The sequence below is a fragment of the Pholis gunnellus genome, assembly GCF_910591455.1.
Source record: "Pholis gunnellus genome assembly, chromosome: 10".
NCBI classification, from domain to species: Eukaryota; Metazoa; Chordata; class Actinopteri; order Perciformes; family Pholidae; genus Pholis; species Pholis gunnellus.
The window spans coordinates 13,350,011-13,368,696 of record NC_136537.1 but is presented as its reverse complement, the minus strand read 5'-3'; the positions used below and the strand labels follow the sequence as shown (position 1 = coordinate 13,368,696).

General features: G+C 43.5%; 5 protein-coding genes across 7 annotated transcripts in view; all 5 read right to left on the bottom strand.

Annotated features, from left to right (window-relative positions):
* LOC306701784 (protocadherin alpha-C2-like) overlaps positions 1 to 18,686 on the bottom strand; it is a gene marked incomplete at its 5' end in the record, with an annotated part of 179,980 nt that overhangs the window by 25,431 nt on the left and 135,863 nt on the right. The gene's annotated exons all lie outside the window — the stretch shown is intronic.
* On the bottom strand, positions 6,123 to 8,522 carry LOC306702519 (protocadherin alpha-8-like; the record flags this gene model as incomplete). The annotated part of the gene is made up of 1 exon (XM_079168156.1): positions 6,123 to 8,522. The coding sequence occupies one exon, from the start codon at positions 8,520 to 8,522 to the stop codon at positions 6,123 to 6,125; it is 2,400 nt and encodes a 799-aa protein (XP_079024282.1).
* LOC306702516 (protocadherin alpha-8-like) lies at positions 9,188 to 11,626 on the bottom strand (the record flags this gene model as incomplete). The annotated part of the gene is made up of 1 exon (XM_079168153.1): positions 9,188 to 11,626. One exon carries the CDS (start codon positions 11,624 to 11,626, stop codon positions 9,188 to 9,190), a length of 2,439 nt encoding a protein of 812 aa, XP_079024279.1.
* LOC306702514 (protocadherin alpha-2-like) lies at positions 12,292 to 14,733 on the bottom strand (the record flags this gene model as incomplete). Its single annotated transcript, XM_079168151.1, has 1 exon — positions 12,292 to 14,733. One exon carries the CDS (start codon positions 14,731 to 14,733, stop codon positions 12,292 to 12,294), a length of 2,442 nt encoding a protein of 813 aa, XP_079024277.1.
* On the bottom strand, positions 15,543 to 17,936 carry LOC306702511 (protocadherin alpha-8-like; the record flags this gene model as incomplete). The annotated part of the gene is made up of 1 exon (XM_079168146.1): positions 15,543 to 17,936. A coding segment is annotated over one exon (2,394 nt), but the record flags the coding sequence as incomplete, so codon positions are not given.

The window sequence follows — 18,686 nt, the reverse complement described above, 5'->3', positions numbered from 1 at the left end:
GAGAGAGAGAGAGAGTGAAGGGCACAGATGTCAGACTGCAGTGGCAGTCATTTTCTCTCTCTCGTTTTCAATACAGTGACCGCAACGGATAAAGCAAGACATAAGGCAAGACACCCTCCAGAGGTGAGATGAGAAAAAGCAGTATAAAGCATACTGATTGTAGAATCAACAGTATCACTGTCTGTAATTGGCAGAGCAAGCCATGTATATATTTATCATAAATAAATTATACATTTCACATAAATGTATTGGACACTGTCTCCCTCACCAAAAAATGAAATAAACAACCAAGGTCATCTACTAAAACGTATCATCACTCGCTTTGTCAGCATCACTCTTTCAAATCAAAGGAAATAAACCTTCTAAAACCGAAAAATACAGACGGGTATATGGTATTAGCAAAAACAGACTGGTGATGGTAACTTTGTAAATGGGTTCATTAACTATGATAAAGTTGTGTTCTCGTACCTTCTCATCACACGTTCCTTGCAAGAACTTTACAATTTTTAAAGCTCCAAAACAAAAGTCCCATGGCAAGCAAAATCCTTTTACTCAGGTGGACACAATAAGCGGGCACAGTACTGCATTCTCTGGGTATGCCTGTTTGTGCTGATCCCTTGTGTACCTTGCTTTCAGAAATAAAGGGCATGTGAGAACTAAAAACAGCCACAAATCCCCCCCCCCCCCCCCTCTGGGGCCCTGTATGGGTTAAACAGTTCCTTGTTTGTCCTGGTTCAGCCTGTGCATAAATCAAACAGATTCTTGTTGTGGCACTGAACAAAGCTATCAGAAAACGCAGGCAGGCTTTGGATACTTCCCTCTTAGGATGCCCTGGCTTTGTATACTTGCCGAATGGGAGAGGACGGAACCCGTGGTTCTGAGCATGACAAAGCTAATCTAATGACTGCAAGAACATCCCGATGCCACTAAGAGGGAGCATGGGTGGAGGACGGTTTGGTGGAAGTGGGGGAGAGGGGGAGGGGGTGGTGATAAGTTCTTCCTTTTATCTGTGACCAATTGTAAGCCTGTGATGTTCTCACTCAGCTGCAGGGCATGTATTTAATGTGTTTTTTGTCCATCTTATCCTCAGAAGCTCCAGTTTTCTCACTATCTCATGCTCAAGGCTGAAGGCTGTGCTGCTGTATTTGTGACTTTCCCTAAAACCCCTCTCCCATTTTAGAACTGGTTCTCTAATCCTGCACACTTCTTCCTGGCTTGCTCACTTCCTTTACCCACCGTCTGACTGGGCATTTCTGCTCAAGATGCTGCACATCTTTGGTTGCCATCTTTCTCTTTGTCTCTGTCTCTGTCTCTCTCTCGCTCTCTCTCGCTCCATCTCTCTCGCCCCCCGTTGTGTGAATCCCTGTTTCCTTCCTGCTTGCATCTCACATCACATGCTGAGGTCTGGGTGGGGGCGGGTACATACTGGCAGCTCCCTGGAAACAGACTAGTTCATCATTTCATTAAGGCTCAGAACAGTCTCCATGGTAACCGCACTAGCAGCTAACCTCACTCACACAAAGGACACACCCTTGTAAAGCAGAAAAACAGGAAGTGCTCCGTAAGATGTGTATGACAGCCGCACAGTGGGATGAAGAAGAAGAATGAATATATTCTGTGTTAACCACTCTGCTACTCTGTCGTTGCATTAAAATTGGTGAGGTAAGGACATTCATACGTAATGCTTTAAGTCCATCTGTCGAACCATCTGTGTGCGCCACCAAAATGACTGAGGTGAATGCCTCTAATGAGTGCAATCTATGAGCTGTGAACCACTTAGCTGCATGCTTCAACCAGGATGATGTAGCCTAGGGTAGAATCAATAATTTAATGCAGCACGGGGGAAGGCAGAGTTAGAAGCTTTCATCAGATACACTCTAAACCACAAGTCATCATGTTATGCACACGGCCCAAATGCAATAGCTCTCCCAAAAGATCCTCAATGTATCTACTATTATCATCGTGGTTCTATACAACACCCACATCAGGCTACATCTGCTGTATGAAGAAAAAAAAAAAAAAAGCAGAGTTTTGCATCTCCATAAAAAAAAAAATATCCTGCAACAACACACTGGCACAGAAACACGGTGTTCTGATGGTTGCATGGATAAAAGCCTCTCCTCCTCATCCGCCCTGGCTTTTGCCCCGCCCCAACCGGTTTGGCCGTGATTGACAGTAGGTGTTGTCGGCCCCGCCCCGCCGCAGAGCAGAGAAGGAGGGAGAGCTGAGCCGAGCGGAGCTGATACCTCGATCGGTGCCGAAGCTTCCTGCTGCTGCAGAGAGTAGCGGAAAAGTACCTGCCCCTCCCCCCTCTCTCTCTCTCTCTCTCTCTCTCTCTCTCTCACACATTCACAGGGAGCTGCAGCATACAGAACGTATACTGGACCACTTTTTTTTTTAACGCAGAGACAGCTCCAGGCATCGTTTCAGGAACCACAGTATGGAGAGCCTGTACATATAGCAGAGACTGTATCGAAGAGAGAGCGAGGCAACGAAAACACAGGTTCATTTAGACGCATGAAGCGTGCTGCCATTTTTAAATCACAAGCTGACCCACTTAAGAGCTTCACATGGCCTATACGCACAGGCCTGCAATATGTGAAGTCTGTCTGAGAGCACATGAAGCCCTGGTTCAGTCTCCTTCACACTGAACCAACTAAACGAACTGAGATTTGACAGATCAGCCATCATGCCTGTTTGTGCCGGACCACTCCCTGAAATGAGGTCACACCATCTGAGTGACTCAAAGCATCACAGATCCACCACAACACAATGTTGGCCTGTTAGCTTCACCGGAAATATCTGAACACACTCCAGCAGTTAGGAGCGATGATAACACCATTAAATAGGCTACATAACTAACACACAAATAAAGCTAGATTTAACTACCGACAAATTCAATCAAAACAGAATCCACACAGCGCCTGTGTCCTACTTAGCATTAGTGGATCAGGGTTGACTCTGTGCTCGGTACACACGTTAGGGATGTTAATGAAAATATATTAGATCGTGTTTACAGCGCTCGAAGGCTGATGGCACACATGTCTGCAGAGATGGACATTAATTCCCTGTTAGTTCTCTCAGCTGCTCCCCTTCTCAGGGAGAGCTGGTGAAGGAGAGGGGGAGGGGAGGGAGTTCTGGCAGCATAGAGGAGGAAGAGATATTGCAGAGGAATAGAAATGGAGAAATAGAGCAGGCAAGAGTAAGACAAATAAAGGAGAAAGAATAATAACTAGTGGATCAAATTGCACACTGTAGAATGCTAGGGATGTGAGTATGTTGTTTTAATAATTAAATCCTTTTAAGCACTTTTATTTCATGAGCAGAGAAAAAGCATCCGAGGGACACAGATAATTTCCTTGGTTCACTATTCATTGACATTAAAAGTAAAAAGACAGAGGCAAACAGTGACCCTTTCTCAGGGTGGTAATATATTGCTAGAAATACAAACACTATCCACAAAAAGTGCTGTGTTTAACAATACACTGGGGACTTCAAGTTATATTCCTATAACAGCTAAGGGGGAATGGCGTAGTAAGTTAAAAACATAAGACCAGGGAATTTTTCAGAAGGATATTACTGAACCAACTAAATACGTATGTATGTTATTGCTCTGGGTAATGCAGGAATATTATCAGTACAAATGGGAGAGAGTTAAAAGCTCTAATGGTGAATAACGCAAATAATAATAATGTGTGCCTCCAGAGAAGCAGACACGGCTCAGGAGAAACCCATTCAATTGCGAGAGTAGAACATATAAGCAATTTCAAAGATAGACAAAAATATGTCTGAACAGATATGAAATAGTCCCTGTATCACACCCATGATCCACACAGAGGTGTTTTCACTTATTTTGCTGAATTCGACCTCGGCTCAAGACAGTGTGGGCATGTATTGTGCTTGATTAACATCTCCCTCACGTCCCTGATGTACCCGGTAAGGTGGGACAGATTACACCGTAATCATTCTCATTGGCCTTCGTCACAGAATACATTTAGACATGAACACAGTAGGGAAAGCACAGGTGTAAATTATACATTTCATGACAGCTGAATTCAATGATTTAACTGCTTCTGGTTCAGGGTCCTGGCTCACTGTGACAGTTTGCAGAGACAAAGAACAGAACATAGCAATCATAATGTTGGTAATAACACTTCTGCTTTTCCTACTATGACAAGTCAAAATGTCTGCAGCAAGTAGTTTGGTGAGCTCAAATATTTTCCTCCCAACTTCAACCTGAGTTGAGAATAACTGAAGAAAAAACCTGTGTGGATGTGTATGACCTTTTACACCAAAATCTGAACAAAATACAAACATAAAAGAAAATAAGCTACTAAATGCACAAAGACACAGAGAGAGAGAGCAATACGGGCATATGTACCCTGTGATTTTATCTATGAGAGAAATACGTTAATTTAAGAGTAAGACAGTGCACTCTTACTCATACAGCTTGAATGCAGAACCAGGATACATGTATATAATCCCTGTAATGCCACAGAAGCCCTCCATCAAGACTCATGTCATCTTCAGCTCTACTCACTGGTTTCAATCAGCAAACAAATAAACTATAGGTCATCAAAAAGCTGGTCACTAGCACTGTTTACTTCTGTTTTTTCAACCTAGCCATGAGGTTGTTCACGTGCAAGAAGCAGGGTTTGAAATTAGCCAAAGGTCAACATGCTCATGTCCAGGCGCTTATGAAGTAACAAAGTCAACACTTACTCGGATGGACTGAGGTGATTCCCATGCAGCAGGAGGACAATACAATGCATGCTAGGTACAACGTGTCCTCGCTTGTGGACGACAACAGACAACGTTAGCTACTATCAGAATGGATGCAGTACCGCTTGAAGCCGTTAGTGGCAGAACTGAGCGCAGTGCCGTTGACCAACAGGAAAGGGGCGAAGAAGAAGCACCTGGATTTTTAAATGTCGTGTTTACTTTCTGGGAATCTTTTGGCCTCACTGAGACCAAGCTGTTTCTGTGACATTAACGTCCTCGTGGCATCGACTTATTGAACCCGAGTGTTTGCTTAGCAGTTCAACTTCTATCCGGTAAGTTTATGTTTTCAACACAATGGACCATAATATCAAGTCAACAAAATCCATATTCTACGTTTTAAAAGTGTGTTTAGTCGATTCCAAACATTCCCTGCTTTGCTTAATTAATCACTCAGCCTGTATCCCGTAGGGAAGCGGAAGTAGTGTGTTAGCTATGTCTTAGAGAAGTGTTATTATACACGAGTGGTTTGAGAAGTTACTACATGTTATAATACATCTGTACTATCTGTTCTTCAGTGACGGGGTCGCCATTTGAATCCATGCTAGCTGCGGTGAAACTGCTGTCCTCCGAGGGATTGAGCGGCAACTTTTTGGCGGAAGTCCACTGACGGTGATTACTGATTATAAAACTGGCTTACTTAACCGACATTTCGTGATACAGACCCACAGTATCGAGTGCAGTAACCTGCCCTACGCCATCCGTCTCTGTGTGTTGTTGTTTTTACAAAATACCATGTTTTCTGTGAACAATTGTATGCTTTAGTGGAGGAGTTTACAAACTACATAAATCAATGAAAAAATATAGGACTATATATTAGAAACGTTTCCAGATGGCTTTGAAACTAAACCGAGCGCTCCTTTCTTAACGTTGCTTTACGGTTAGTGCACGAGAGCACCGTACTTACGACTGAGAGCAATACTGTCTGATAATGTTGCGCCTATAATTTATAATACATACATATGTGAGGTTATTCTCGTTTTCTAACATTTTCTAAACATCCAAGCTACAATTATTAGGCTGTGAGGTGGTATTAAGCACTCGATTGTACTTCGTCTTTCATTTAACCTACGGATACGTTTACTTTATTACGTGTTGATATAAAGTTATAGTTTTTGGCAGCGCTACATAAACCAGTGTTCTGCTCTGTGAGACGGTCCTGGTGGAACAGGCGATTTCAGTACCATGGATAGCGCTTCTACCAAAGGCAGGCAGGCAGAGGAGGAGGAGGAACAAGTAGGCTACTGAAACAAATATTAGAGAACACTTCTTCCACAACTAAGCAGAGCTAGTAATGTACACTGGAGGAGACAGATTATACAAAAGTAAATTTAGTTGCCAACTCAGTGGGGAGGATTACATCTTACCTTATCTGTGTTGGGTAAAGTCTGAGTTCTGGTAAAAGTGTCTCCTCCGTTAATACTGATCAGTTCACCATCTACAGGCGGAAACGGTCCGGGGAAAACCACTACGTCACTTTTCAGCGTGTCTGAGCTGAAACACACGTCATACTGTTGAGTAGCGTTAGAGTAAGACCAGCTCCCGTCAGGGTGGGTGGTGATCATTGGGGCGCTGTACCTGCTGAAACTGCCGTCTGTCCTGTGGCATTTGACAGCTATTAAACTGATGAGGCTCAGCAGAAAGATCACTGACACCGACGCAATGCCGATCAGCAGATACAGGTTTAAATCAGAGAAGCTGTCCTCCTTTATGGGCACATGTCTGAACTGAGTCTGGATGTCAGCTGTGCTTTCAACCACCACCACCTCAATAGACACAGTAGCTGACAGGGAGGGTTCTCCGTTATCAGAAACCATCACCACCAAGGGGTGAGTTTTCAGGTCATTGTCACTCATTCTCCTCTTAGTCCTGATCTCTCCGGTGCTGGTTCCGATCCGGAAGAGGTTGTTTCCTTTGGGCTCAGAGAGGTGATAAGAAAGCAGCGCATTGTATCCAGAGTCTGCGTCTACAGCCCTGATCTTTGCCACAAAGTATCCCGCTTCAGCAGAATATGGGATGCTCTCACTGTTAACGGAGCCGTGCTCAGAATAGGGCGCGAGGATCGTGGGACTGTTGTCATTCTCATCCAGGACTAAAACGTTCACAGTCACGTTGTGGCTGAGCGGAGGAACACCAGAGTCTGTGGCCTGAACTTTAAACTGAAACGTGTTTAACTCCTCGTAGTTAAAAGACTGCAGGCTGACTATGTCTCCTGTCTCTGAGTTGACGTTTATTACTGACCCTATTATATTGTTTTTATGGTTTTTATTAATCACTGAAAACGTTACTTTTGCATTGTCGTCTAAATCCGGATCATCTGCAGTCATAGTATAAATAACGGCGCCTACGGGACTGTTCTCTCTGACGAAAATGTTTATTACGGGCTCCTTGAAACGAGGTGCGTTGTCATTGACATCAGACACGTGGACCGTAATAACGCTTGTACTGGAAAGAGGCGGAACCCCTTCGTCAGTCGCCTTTATTGTTACATTATATTGAGAAGCTCGTTCTCTGTCTAGAGTTCCGTATACGACCAAAGAATAATGATTTTTATACGTGTTCTTAATGGTAAAGGGCACTGAATCAACTATTATAACCTGGACAACGCCATTTTTATCTGCGTCGATATCTCTCACTGTTATAAGCCCAACCATTGTGTCTAGCGGTGCATCTTCCCTCACTACGTTGACTAAGGATGTTACTGATATTTCTGGTGGATTGTCATTAACATCCGTGATTTCAACGAGCACTTTACAATGAGATGCTCTTGGATTTACCCCTTTGTCTTTTGCTTGAACCCTGATTTCAACTGCATTGTTTTTTTCGTGATCCAATTCACCTTTTACCGTAATCTCCCCCGTTTGGTGATTAATAGAGAATTTATCAACATCATTATCATTGTCTTGGTTAATAAAAGAATACAGTATTTCTCCGTTCAGCCCCTCATCTAAGTCCCGGGCATGCACAGAAATCACGTTGGCACCGTGCGGCGTGTTCTCGAGCACTGTGGCTTTGTACAGCGGCTTGTCAAAAATTGGAATATTATCATTTACATCTTGCACATTAACGGTGATTTGTAACGTCCCTGATTTAGGAGGTTTACCTCCATCTACAGCGGTCAGTGTAAGTTTGATAAGTGGCTGTTTCTCGCGGTCTAAGGCTTTCTGCAGCACCATATCAGCAGACATTGTCGGCTCTCCACCATTCTGTACATCCAGTGTGAAATGTTCATTTTGACTCAGCTTGTAGCCTTTAACCGAATAACTGCCGACATCTGCATCGTAGGCCTTTGCTAGTGCAAATCGTTCACCAGGAAACGCTGACTCGGACACGTTCAAAACAATTCCCGGTATCCGAAAAGAGGGTACGTTGTCATTTATATCCACAATTTTAACCTCAAAGCGAAAGAGATTCAGCGGGGAGTTCGCGATGGCTTCCACTTCCAGAGAACATTTCACATTACGCGAGCAGAGCTCCTCTCGGTCTATTCTGTCTTTCACCAAAAGTATCCCAGTCTTTGCATTTGCCTCGAAATACCTCGTATTTGGTCCTGAAATCTGAAAACCTCGAGTCTCCAATTCGTGTACATTCAGATGCAAGTCCTTCGCCAAATTCCCGACAGTGGTGCCGGGGCTCGATTCCTCCGTAACAGAATACACAACCTGTGCTGCTGCAAGACTGCATATCCGAGATACATGGAACAAAACAACAATCCAATGCCTGAAAATATTCCCTTGTTGCATTCTGCCCATTGCCTGCCAAACAAGTTACGTCGAGAAATTCACTCCAGCGGCAACATTGCTCAGTAATGATACATCCAGATCAGAGCCCCTCAATACAGTGAGAATGCGCTTCACTGCCACGACGAACAAAGAATTACAAACCTCTCTCTTAAACTAAAAGGGAGGAGCGTCGCATAGAAAAAACGGGTTTACCTCTGTGAGCTGATAGCGACATCTTGTGGTAATTTTGAAGTCAGAGGAAAGAAATAAAAAGACAGGATGAAGTATCAAATCTGAAGCTTAACTATCTAAGCGTCTTAAACTCAAATAAAAAAAACAATACACATAAGTTGATAGTATAGCAAGAGTGGGTAGCCTGTTATAACCATAGGAACAGGATTTGCATGAGGGTAAATATCAAAAATGTTTTGGAAACTAAAGTGTTGGTTACCAAACAAGGGCTAAAATAATTGACCAACAGGTCATGAGGAACAAATTTAGACTGAAGCATTTCTTAATGTTCCACCCTTTCAATTACGGTACCGATGAGCAGTCTTGAATTGGTTTAATGAGAAGTACACTGGATCACACACAAGTACACAAATATGTATCAAGAACAAACAATAAAGTCTAAGACTTATTTTCATTGTGGTCCGGAAATGGTCAGCTTTACCAATATAACCGCGTTATGTTAAAAAGTCAAACATTTGATCACCGCCGCCTTGTGTTTTATGTACCATCGCCCTTACCTTTTCTTTATTAGGTAAAGTCTGAGTCCGTGTAAACGTTTCCCCTCCATTTATACTGATCAATTCAGCATCTGCAGGTGGAAATGGTCCGGGGAAAACCACTACGTCACTCTTCAGCGTGTCTGAGCTGAAACACACGTCATACTGCTGAGTAGCGTTAGAGTAAGACCAGCTCCCGTCAGGGTGGGTGGTGATCATTGGGGCGCTGTACCTGCTGAAACTGCCGTCTGTCCTGTGGCATTTGACAGCTATTAAACTGATGAGGCTCAGCAGAAAGATCACTGACACCGACGCAATGCCGATCAGCAGATACAGGTTTAAATCAGAGAAGCTGTCCTCCTTTATGGGCACATGTCTGAACTGAGTCTGGATGTCAGCTGTGCTTTCAACCACCACCACCTCAATAGACACAGTAGCTGACAGGGAGGGTTCTCCGTTATCAGAAACCATCACCACCAAGGGGTGAGTTTTCAGGTCATTGTCACTCATTCTCCTCTTAGTCCTGATCTCTCCGGTGCTGGTTCCGATCCGGAAGAGGTTGTTTCCTTTGGGCTCAGAGAGGTGATAAGAAAGCAGCGCATTGTATCCAGAGTCTGCGTCTACAGCCCTGATCTTTGCCACAAAGTATCCCGCTTCAGCAGAATATGGGATGCTCTCACTGTTAACGGAGCCGTGCTCAGAATAGGGCGCGAGGATCGTGGGACTGTTGTCATTCTCATCCAGGACTAAAACGTTCACAGTCACGTTGTGGCTGAGCGGAGGAACACCAGAGTCTGTGGCCTGAACTTTAAACTGAAACGTGTTTAACTCCTCGTAGTTAAAAGACTGCAGGCTGACTATGTCTCCTGTCTCTGAGTTGACGTTTATTACTGACCCTATTATATTGTTTTTATGGTTTTTATTAATCACTGAAAACGTTACTTTTGCATTGTCGTCTAAATCCGGATCATCTGCAGTCATAGTATAAATAACGGCGCCTACGGGACTGTTCTCTCTGACGAAAATGTTTATTACGGGCTCCTTGAAACGAGGTGCGTTGTCATTGACATCAGACACGTGGACCGTAATAACGCTTGTACTGGAAAGAGGCGGAACCCCTTCGTCAGTCGCCTTTATTGTTACATTATATTGAGAAGCTCGTTCTCTGTCTAGAGTTCCGTATACGACCAAAGAATAATGATTTTTATACGTGTTCTTAATGGTAAAGGGCACTGAATCAACTATTATAACCTGGACAACGCCATTTTTATCTGCGTCGATATCTCTCACTGTTATAAGCCCAACCATTGTGTCTAGCGGTGCATCTTCCCTCACTACGTTGACTAAGGATGTTACTGATATTTCTGGTGGATTGTCATTAACATCCGTGATTTCAACGAGCACTTTACAATGAGATGCTCTTGGATTTACCCCTTTGTCTTTTGCTTGAACCCTGATTTCAACTGCATTGTTTTTTTCGTGATCCAATTCACCTTTTACCGTAATCTCCCCCGTTTGGTGATTAATAGAGAATTTATCAACATCATTATCATTGTCTTGGTTAATAAAAGAATACAGTATTTCTCCGTTCAGCCCCTCATCTAAGTCCCGGGCATGCACAGAAATCACGTTGGCACCGTGCGGCGTGTTCTCGAGCACTGTGGCTTTGTACAGCGGCTTGTCAAAAATTGGAATATTATCATTTACATCTTGCACATTAACGGTGATTTGTAACGTCCCTGATTTAGGAGGTTTACCTCCATCTACAGCGGTCAGTGTAAGTTTGATAAGTGGCTGTTTCTCGCGGTCTAAGGCTTTCTGCAGCACCATATCAGCAGACATTGTCGGCTCTCCACCATTCTGTACATCCAGTGTGAAATGTTCATTTTGACTCAGCTTGTAGCCTTTAACCGAATAACTGCCGACATCTGCATCGTAGGCCTTTGCTAGTGCAAATCGTTCACCAGGAAACGCTGACTCGGACACGTTCAAAACAATTCCCGGTATCCGAAAAGAGGGTACGTTGTCATTTATATCCACAATTTTAACCTCAAAGCGAAAGAGATTCAGCGGGGAGTTCGCGATGGCTTCCACTTCCAGAGAACATTTCACATTACGCGAGCAGAGCTCCTCTCGGTCTATTCTGTCTTTCACCAAAAGTATCCCAGTCTTTGCATTTGCCTCGAAATACCTCGTATTTGGTCCTGAAATCTGAAAACCTCGAGTCTCCAATTCGTGTACATTCAGATGCAAGTCCTTCGCCAAATTCCCGACAGTGGTGCCGGGGCTCGATTCCTCCGTAACAGAATACACAACCTGTGCTGCTGCAAGACTGCATATCCGAGATACATGGAACAAAACAACAATCCAATGCCTGAAAATATTCCCTTGTTGCATTCTGCCCATTGCCTGCCAAACAAGTTACGTCGAGAAATTCACTCCAGCGGCAACATTGCTCAGTAATGATACATCCAGATCAGAGCCCCTCAATACAGTGAGAATGCGCTTCACTGCCACGACGAACAAAGAATTACAAACCTCTCTCTTAAACTAAAAGGGAGGAGCGTCGCATAGAAAAAACGGGTTTACCTCTGTGAGCTGATAGCGACATCTTGTGGTAATTTTGAAGTCAGAGGAAAGAAATAAAAAGACAGGATGAAGTATCAAATCTGAAGCTTAACTATCTAAGCGTCTTAAACTCAAATAAAAAAAACAATACACATAAGTTGATAGTATAGCAAGAGTGGGTAGCCTGTTATAACCATAGGAACAGGATTTGCATGAGGGTAAATATCAAAAATGTTTTGGAAACTAAAGTGTTGGTTACCAAACAAGGGCTAAAATAATTGACCAACAGGTCATGAGGAACAAATTTAGACTGAAGCATTTCTTAATGTTCCACCCTTTCAATTACGGTACCGATGAGCAGTCTTGAATTGGTTTAATGAGAAGTACACTGGATCACACACAAGTACACAAATATGTATCAAGAACAAACAATAAAGTCTAAGACTTATTTTCATTGTGGTCCGGAAATGGTCAGCTTTACCAATATAACCGCGTTATGTTAAAAAGTCAAACATTTGATCACCGCCGCCTTGTGTTTTATGTACCATCGCCCTTACCTTTTCTTTATTAGGTAAAGTCTGAGTCCGTGTAAACGTTTCCCCTCCATTTATACTGATCAATTCAGCATCTGCAGGTGGAAATGGTCCGGGGAAAACCACTACGTCACTCTTCAGCGTGTCTGAGCTGAAACACACGTCATACTGCTGAGTAGCGTTAGAGTAAGACCAGCTCCCGTCAGGGTGGGTGGTGATCATTGGGGCGCTGTACCTGCTGAAACTGCCGTCTGTCCTGTGGCATTTGACAGCTATTAAACTGATGAGGCTCAGCAGAAAGATCACTGACACCGACGCAATGCCGATCAGCAGATACAGGTTTAAGTCAGAGAAGCTGTCCTCCTTTATGGGCACATGTCTGAACTGAGTCTGGATGTCAGCTGTGCTTTCAACCACCACCACCTCAATAGACACAGTAGCTGACAGGGAGGGTTCTCCGTTATCAGAAACCAACACCACCAAGGGGTGAGTTTTCAGGTCATTGTCACTCATTCTCCTCTTAGTCCTGATCTCTCCGGTGCTGGTTCCGATCCGGAAGAGGTTGTTTCCTTTGGGCTCAGAGAGGTGATAAGAAAGCAGCGCATTGTATCCAGAGTCTGCGTCTACAGCCCTGATCTTTGCCACAAAGTATCCCGCTTCAGCAGAGTAGGGGATGCTCTCACTGTTAACGGAGCCATGCTCAGAATAGGGCGCGAGGATCGTGGGACTGTTGTCATTCTTATCCAGGACTAAAACGTTCACAGTCACGTTGCTGCTGAGCGGAGGAACACCAGAGTCTGTGGCCTGAACTTTAAACTGAAACGATTTTAACTCCTCATAGTTAAAAGTCTGCAGGCTAACTATGTCTCCTGTCTCTGAGTTGACGTTAATAACAGTAGTCAGTGGAATAGTTTTCGAATTACCATCTAATGATGAATATGTTACTTTTGCATTCTCTCCTGTATCAGGATCAACTGCTGTTATAGTGAAGATAGTAGCTCCCACTGCACTATTCTCATTCACATATACATTAATCACAGGCTCTGAGAATAATGGGGCGTTGTCATTCACATCAGAAATGTGAACAGGAATAACACTGGTGCTGGAGAGAGGTGGGATGCCTTCATCAGTAGCTATGATGGTGACATTATACTGAGGAACACTCTCTCTGTCAAGAGGTCCATCAACTGTCAATGAATAATAGTTTTTGTAGTTTAGCTTGAGTTTAAATGGCACCGACCCGAGAATGTTAGCACTAGTGAGACCATTTTTACCCCCATCTTTATCAGTCACTGTCACCAAAGCGACCACTGTACCTACATCAGCGTCCTCTCTAACTGGGCTCATAAGAGAGGTAATAATGATTTCAGGTAGATTGTCATTAACATCAGTTACTTCCACTAACACTTTACCATGCACACTTCGAGAAGGCGTACCTTTATCTCTTGCCTGTACACGGATATCATAAGCTGTGTTCTCTTCATAGTCTACTTTTCCCCTTACACATATTTCCCCTGTATCTGGGTTTATTGAAAACAAAACCTCAGGATTGAAGTTCCCTCTCTGAATAAATGAATACACAATCTCACCGTTTATTCCCTCATCTAAATCTGTAGCAGTTACAGTCAGTATTGGTGTCTGAAATGGAGCGTTTTCACTGACATGGGCCTTATACAGAGGTTGACTAAACACCGGAACATTGTCATTTATATCCATAACATGTACCACTATTTTTAACGTCCCTGACCTTGCTGGTTTTCCTCCGTCCAGAGCAGTTAAAGTAAGGTGGATAACAGACTGCTTCTCTCTGTCGAGAGCTTTCTGTAGCACCAGCTCAGCAGACTCACTGTGCTGTCCGCCACTCTGTACGTCCAAAGAGAAATACTCATTTGGAGTCAGCTTGTAGCTCTTTACCGAGTTACTGCCCGTGTCTGCGTCGTTAGCCATTGGGAGGAGATATCTCTCGCCGGTAAAAGAAGATTCAGAAATATTGAAAGTCTTTTCTTTTTCATAAAAAGATGGCGCATTATCGTTAATATCAATAATTTGTACCTCAATGCGATGCAGAGTGATTGGGTGGCTCAGAATGGCTTCGACGTTTAGGGAACATTTTTCCGTATTTGGGCAGAGCTCTTCACGATCAATCCGATCGTAAACATAGAGAGCACCCGTCTTTAAATCCACGTCGAAATATTTCTTAGAATTGCCAGATGCAACTCTTAAATCCCGTTTTTCCAAGTCGTGAACACTAATCTGTAAATCCTTAGCGATATTTCCCACTACCGTTCCTTTGTCAACCTCCTCGGAAACGGAGAACGAGAGCTGCGCTGTAGACCCATCACATAAACAAAGCAACGCTGTTATTTGTATCCAAATCGTGACTGTTAGTCCTCCACGTCCCATTGCTGCCACAGAATGAAGGAAATAATCATTTTCAAACATGTCCACACTTAAGATGAACAGACGAAGCCCGTAGCTGTCCTGTGACCATGTGTGTTTTTTCTGACAAAGCAGGGGTGGACTACTGACGCTTCGTACGGAGAGGAGGAGCCTGGGGAAAAAGAGGAGCCTCACGAATAGTGTGGTCTCGAGCGACATCAACTGTTATTTTGGTGCTAATATACAAAGACCAAAAAGACATGAATATTATAGACATACATATAGCCTACATGTGCAGAAGGTCTAAGCAGATGAAAAATATATTCCAATGAAAAATGTAATAAAACCTCGTTCAAAATAAACGCAGGTTCTAATGCGTTTAGTAAAAGCGATATCAGCTGGGTTTTACCACGGCACACCGTATTTAAGAAGTAATGCTTTTCCATGCATGTAAAAACGCCATTTCAGAGTTCAGGACCATGGACAGCGTCCCCGCTGGTCAGCAGTATGACAGAGATCAAACTTGACCAACGACTTCACAACTAGAATGCATGCAAGTTCAGGAACTGCTTCGAATAATATCCAACATCAATCTCCCAACAAACAGCATCATGTAGCTAATTACTTTTTTTGGAAAAGATGTGTCCAAAAATTGATAATTTTCATCTACATCCCCCAAAGTATTACTTTGTATCAATTTGCTTTCACAACCACAAATGAAATATATCACGAAAAGCCCGCAAATGTTGAAAGTATCCGAAATCGGATAATCTGATTATTACATGTTTTTCAGAAATTGAATGACACAATACAGAAATAAATCTACTTTTGGTTTACAAATGACTCACCTTGTCTTTATTTGGTAAAGTCTGAGTTCTGGTAAAAGTGTCTCCTCCGTTAATACTGATCAGTTCACCATCTACAGGCGGAAACGGTCCGGGGAAAACCACTACGTCACTTTTCAGTGTGTCTGAGCTGAAACACACGTCATACTGCTGAGTAGCGTTAGAGTAAGACCAGCTCCCGTCAGGATGGGTGGTGATCATTGGGGCGCTGTACTTGCTGAAACTGCCGTCTGTCCTGTGGCATTTGACAGCTATTAAACTGATGAGGCTCAGCAGAAAGATCACTGACACCGACGCAATGCCGATCAGCAGATACAGGTTTAAGTCAGAGAAGCTGTCCTCCTTTATGGGCACATGTCTGAACTGAGTCTGGATGTCAGCTGTGCTTTCAACCACCACCACCTCAATAGACACAGTAGCTGACAGGGAGGGTTCTCCGTTATCAGAAACCATCACCACCAAGGGGTGAGTTTTCAGGTCATTGTCACTCATTCTCCTCTTAGTCCTGATCTCTCCGGTGCTGGTTCCGATCCGGAAGAGGTTGTTTCCTTTGGGCTCAGAGAGGTGATAAGAGAGCAGCGCGTTGTATCCAGAGTCTGCGTCTACAGCCCTGATCTTTGCCACAAAGTATCCCGCTTCAGCAGAATATGGGATGCTCTCACTGTTAACGGAGCCGTGCTCAGAATAGGGCGCGAGGATCGTGGGACTGTTGTCATTCTCATCCAGGACTAAAACGTTCACAGTCACGTTGCTGCTGAGCGGAGGAACACCAGAGTCTGTGGCCTGAACTTTAAACTGAAACGTGTTTAACTCCTCGTAGTTAAAAGACTGCAGACTGACTATGTCTCCAGTCTCTGTGTTTATGTTTACAACAGAAGTTATTGGAATACTTTTTGAATCTCCATCTAATGAGTATGTTACTCTCGCGTTTTCGTGTATATCAGGATCGACTGCAGTTATCGAATAGATACGAGCTCCAACTGGACTGTTTTCTTTTACATAAATGTTAATCACGGGCTCAAGGAAATGAGGCGCGTTATCATTGACATCAGAAACCCGAACAGTGATAACGCTGGTGCTGGATAGAGGCGGGGTCCCCTCATCAGCAGCTGTAATCGTGACATTGTAAAACGAGTGTCCTTCTCTATCAAGAGCTCCATCTACAACTAAAGAGTAATAGTTTTTATAGTTGGAAGTTAGCTTAAAAGGTTCAGAACCAACAAGTGTACAGCGAGTCTGACCGTTTTTTCCTCCATCTTTATCAGTCACTGTCACTAAAGCGACAACGCTCCCTATGTCAGCGTCTTCTTTAACCGGGTTCATGAGTGACGTCACAACAATTTCTGGAGCATTGTCGTTCACGTCCACTACCTCCACCAGCAGCTTTCCATTTGCACCCCGAGGCGAAACACCCTGGTCTGTTGCTTTAATATGAATTTCATACGCTGACTGCGCTTCGTAATCCAAATAACCCTTAACTGCGATTTCCCCAGTTTCTGCGTTCATGGCAAACATATCCGTAGGATCGAAATTTCCACGCTTGACAAAAGAATAAGTGATCCTCCCGTTGTCCCCTTCGTCTAAATCTGTCGCACTCAGTTGAATCACCGATGATCCAGCTCGTGCATTTTCATTCACCCGCGCCTTATAAAGTGTTTTACTAAATGACGGCGTGTTATCATTGGAATCCAGAACATTAACATGTATGTTTAAGGTTCCGAATTTAGGAGGCTTTCCTCCATCTACAGCGGTCAGCGATAGTTTAATGGCAGCTTGTTTTTCACGATCTAAAGCTTTCAGTAGCACTAATTCAGCAGATGCACTATGTTCTCCACCGCCCTGCACATCGAGGGAGAAGTATTCATTTTGACTCAGTCTGTAAGTCTTTACCGAGTTGCTTCCCGTATCTGCATCAAGAGCCAGGGGAAGCAAGAAGTGTTCGCCCGTGGCTGACGATTCTGATATGTTAAGTGAATATGACTTCTCAACGAAGGCCGGTGCGTTGTCATTTATATCAACAATAACCACCTCAATGCGATGGAGTACCATAGGATTGCTCAGTATAGCCTCTAAGTTTAGTGTGCATTTGATCGTGTTTGGACAAAGCTCCTCGCGGTCGAGTCGCTCGTTGACATAAAGATCCCCCGTTTTGAAATTCGCTTCGAAATATTTCTTACTGTACCCAGACACGATATGTAGATTCCTCGTTTGCAGGTCTCGAACATTGACATTTAAATCCTTTGCGAGATTCCCAACCACAGTCCCTTTGTCCACCTCCTCGGAAACAGAGTAGAATATCTGAGCAGCAGACCAGTCGGATAAAAACAGGATGAACAGCCAACAGAGTATCCCGTTATTCCTTCTACGGCCCATCGCTGCTTTCAAAGAAAGTGACGCGATACAATGTTATTCATCCATAAAACGCCACTCGATCGGGCAACAATTTAAATCCAATCCACTCCAGTCCTCTCCTTTTGCTCACCGCTCGTGTTCCTCGCACAAAGCACTCGCAGTCTGCTGACGCTTCACACGGGAAGGAGGAGACTGAAAATACCGAGCTCACAACAACACGTGGTCATCAGCGACCCCACGCGTTACAACATGGACATGAAAAGAGTTTCTCAAATCGAGTTGCACACCCTGTATGTAACACTTGTAATAAAGGTTTTGATGAGAGACTAAAAGTTTGTTTTTACCAAAGAGGAACAGATCAGGCTAAATAGTATGTGATTACTGTAGAACAATTATTGTCAGAACTATCTGAAGTGAATGTAGCACATGGAAAAGATGCATCAACAATATTCTGGTGTAGATAACAGTACTACCACGGTCCAATATTTGAAGGCAATTCAAGCATGAATAATTTATGAATGATATGCCTATGTCATAAAACATGAGACCACAATTCACAAGTTTTTTGGATTGTAACCCTAGGACAACGAAGGCACCAATATATTTTCAGCACCATGGAAAGCACAAATCCGCAGACCTACTTGCAGGATATGGCCACTATTTGACAACTCAATCCAAAGCTGTTATCTCTTGAAATGTAACTGTTTGCAAATGTAACTACAGTAATATTTTAGTGAATGGAACATTCTTAATTGCAATTTCGGAGTTTCTGTCAGGTTT